Below are 3,464 nucleotides of genomic sequence, written 5' to 3' on the forward strand. Positions count from 1 at the left end.
GGAAAGATGCACCACCATATTGACTGTGCTCCATTTATAACCCACTAAGGTATTTCCTTTCCAAAAGAGGAAGAAATGGAGAAAACAGCCCTCCTCTGACAATCCCGACCAGCCTCATTTCTCTGTCCCCTTTATAGTGAAACTCCTCCAAAGACTTGTCTATTTTTGGTCACCACTTTTTCATGCAACCTTCTTTATAACCATGAACTGTAACAATGTTTTATGTAAAAATGCATAAAACATGAATGTGCCAGATGAACCCCATATCATCCACCCCAGGACCAAGGGTGTGACGCACATCCTCCCAGAGGCCCCATTTGTCCCTTCTTGATCATAACCCTCTTCCTCTGTACATGTGAGCCTTATCCTGAGTTGGAAGGAATTCGGTTGCTTACGTTTTTAAGTTTTCTGACCTGTGTATCCCTGAATGAAGCATTGTACAATATGGAGACTGTTGTGTCTGGCTATAGTCAAGTACAACATTATATGAGGTTCTGCCATACTCTTGTCTATCCTCTCATTGGCCTACTCCAATCTCGCTTTCTCTCCTCCACTCCACTAAAACCACTCATCTTCATCACCAAGTCCACTGAACAAGTCTCTGTACTCACCTCATCCAAATGTCAGCAACATTTGATACGACTGAGCCCCTCTTTCCTCTCCAAACATTTTTTCATTTGACATCTGTGACATTTTCCATTTCTTCCTCCTCTGCCCAATCTCTAGAAATGCTGGCTTGACCTCCTCTCTCCATCTACCTCTTCTCCCACATCTCACTGAATTCATGACTTTAAGTATCATTTATATTCACCAATGGCTCCCCACATTAAATCTCTCCCAAATTCAAATCTGCAGTCTTCTTCCTTAAGCTCCAGGCTCCTAAACCTGCCTATTCACCATCTCCACTTGGAATAATTTTAAAGAATCTCAGATTTAATTTCTGAATCCCCTCCCAACCTTCCTATTTCAGTACTCCCAGTTGCTCACTACAAAAACCTGGAAGTCCACTGCAATAGCCTCTGACTGTGCTCTCTCTGCTTCCTTTCTTGCCTACCCCCACATGTATTCTCTACTCTGCAGATAAACTTCTCAAAAAAGAAATCAGATCCTGTCATTCCCCTGCTCAAAACCCACCACTGACTTCTCATCAGATCTCGAATAAATCCAAAACGCCTTCTCTTAGCCATGAGACCTTACATGATGTGATCCCTGATCACCTTTCTGACCTCATCCCCGACTGTCTTTCTTGGCTACCATACTCCAATTCCCCTGGCACTCTAGTTGGTCCCACAGTCAACAAGCTCATTCCTACCTCAAGATCTTCTCACTTACTGACCCCGTTGGCCTAGAAGACCATTTCCCCACATCTCCAAACAGCCATTTCTCATCATCCCAGGCTCTTCTCAGGAGTCTTTCCCAGAGGACTCCTTCTCACCCAGTTTTCTCTTCCGTTTCATTGTCCCTAAGTAATATAATTTCAAATGACGAATTGATTTACTCACAAGAAAACAAGCTCCATGAGGGTAGGGACTTTTCTGCCATTTTCATGGCAGCATATCCCCAGCTCTGGAAATAGCACCTGGCACCTGGTGCTCAGTAAATATTTGTGGAATAAATAAATGAATGATAGCTAAAGGGAAATCCAAACTCAGGGCTGCCTGTGCCACAGCAAATGCTCTCCTTGTCACACAAGTCTGAATACAGACAAGTTAGTGCAGAGGCTACTGAAAGAGGACATGGCCTCCTGGGCGGGACAGCTGGGGTCAGAAATCAGGGAAGGGAAAGCCAGAGAAAAATGACTGAAAATGGGAGCAAACTGTCAGCAGTCAGGCAGGTTTTTCCCAAGACAAAAAGAAGAATAAAGATAAGTTAGGAGCATTTCATGAGGCAACTACTCTGCTCTCCCTAATTTCTTCTAGGCTGGGCCTCCTTTGGTTCCAATAACACCTCATATAACAATTTTTCCAAAGTCACTTCTCACCTCTCCCACGCAAAATCAAAAGGGGCCCTGCGGGCCCTAATAAGACATTCTTTTCTCTCCCACCAAGAGCAGAGACAAATCTCTGGATTAAGGGAAGATCCTCCTTAACAGTAAAGACTAAGAAACTATTACTTGCTAAGCTTCTACTATGATATAATGACCACTCTACTAATGGCTAATTACTACAACTGAAATAGCTAACACACATTAAGTCACTTAGATCAGCACCTGATACATAGTGAGTACCATATAAATGTTATATTTTAATGATTATTCTTATCATCACTATTTGTCAAGCTTTTTTAGGGTGTCTATGTTCTTCTTAACTTCTCACATTTGTACTTTTACCTGGGTATCAGTGTCCTCATTTTAAACATCAAATTACCTCTCCCCCCACCACACCCGGAAAAAAATCAAAGTACTTAAGACTGAGAATGGATAAACACTTGTTCAAGATCAATAACAACTGAGAAAAAGCAGAATTTAACTCAGGCATGCCATGATCCTTCCACTATAGCAGAGTGCCTCCAGAGACCCTGGAGCCTAATAAAACCTCATCAGCTTCTTTTCCAAATATTGAGGCCACCATGCATGAGCCACTGCTTCCTTACCCACACAGCCAATAGTCACCACTCCATCCTTGTAGCGCTCCTGGGTTGGGCCAGCTGGCTCCATTGCTGAGTCAGTCTGCTGCTCCACCAGGACTGCTGGTCCATCATCCTCTTCCTCCTCACCAGAGCCATTACCCCAGGTGGCCCCAGCCACATCCCGGGCAATCTTCTCCCGCCAGCTGCTCAAGTCCACTGCTCGGGAAAGAAGGTGAAAAAGGTTCTCCTCAGGGCCACTGTATGTAATGGTACAGACTATGACTGCACAGCTGATGTAACTAGTGTTCTCTGGAGTAGGATAGTGCCCACCTGCACAACAGCTAACTCTCCCCAGCCTTCACTTGACTCCACTCTGGAATCACAAGTATTTCTCTTGAGTTTTCTAAAAAGTTCTGGGAAGCCTGAAGGTAGCTACGCTGGGCTCCTGTCTCTCTGGTTTCACCAAGTCAGTCTGCTCCCTCTTCCATCCCTACCCCTGGCCTCTCGCCTTAGTCCATAATAGAGGTGCTGACTTTGGGAAAGGTGAGAAAATGACTCTGGACCTTAGGTCTCCCCCATGGCCTGCCACATCTCTCTCTAAGGGGCACAAACCTTTTCCTGCAGTGATGGCTTCACAGGCTCTCAGCAACTGCTCTGGCCCCAGGGCCCGAGTCCATCCTCTCCCCCGCCTCCGACTCTTCTTTAAGACTGAGATTAGACAATACAGAAAGCTTAGCACATCCCATCTCTCTCACCTCCCTTAGATCCAAGATCAGGTACTCCCTTGTCAACAAGCCTCTCTGTTCTCCCCTTTCTCCCGTTACCTCACTTCTCCCATTATGCCCTCCTCATTGATACTCACCACTACTAGGGTCCTGTGGGGTGCGTGGATCCCG

The 3,464-nt window shown here is 45.4% G+C and overlaps 1 protein-coding gene across 1 annotated transcript in view; it reads right to left on the reverse strand.

Annotated features, from left to right (window-relative positions):
- GNL1 (G protein nucleolar 1 (putative)) overlaps nt 1-3,464 on the reverse strand; it is a 9,807-nt gene that overhangs the window by 3,156 nt on the left and 3,187 nt on the right. The window contains exons 8-10 of the mRNA XM_006913652.3: nt 3,431-3,464; nt 3,181-3,276; nt 2,593-2,784 (exon numbers count right to left, since the gene is read on the reverse strand). The exon at nt 3,431-3,464 is cut by the window's right edge and continues 3 nt beyond it. Of these exons, the coding sequence (XP_006913714.1) occupies nt 2,593-2,784; nt 3,181-3,276; nt 3,431-3,464 (322 nt within the window). The remainder of the gene's footprint in view (nt 1-2,592; nt 2,785-3,180; nt 3,277-3,430) is intronic.

The sequence above is a fragment of the Pteropus alecto genome, unplaced genomic scaffold (genome assembly GCF_000325575.1).
Source record: "Pteropus alecto unplaced genomic scaffold, ASM32557v1 scaffold555, whole genome shotgun sequence".
NCBI lineage: Eukaryota > Metazoa > Chordata > Mammalia > Chiroptera > Pteropodidae > Pteropus > Pteropus alecto.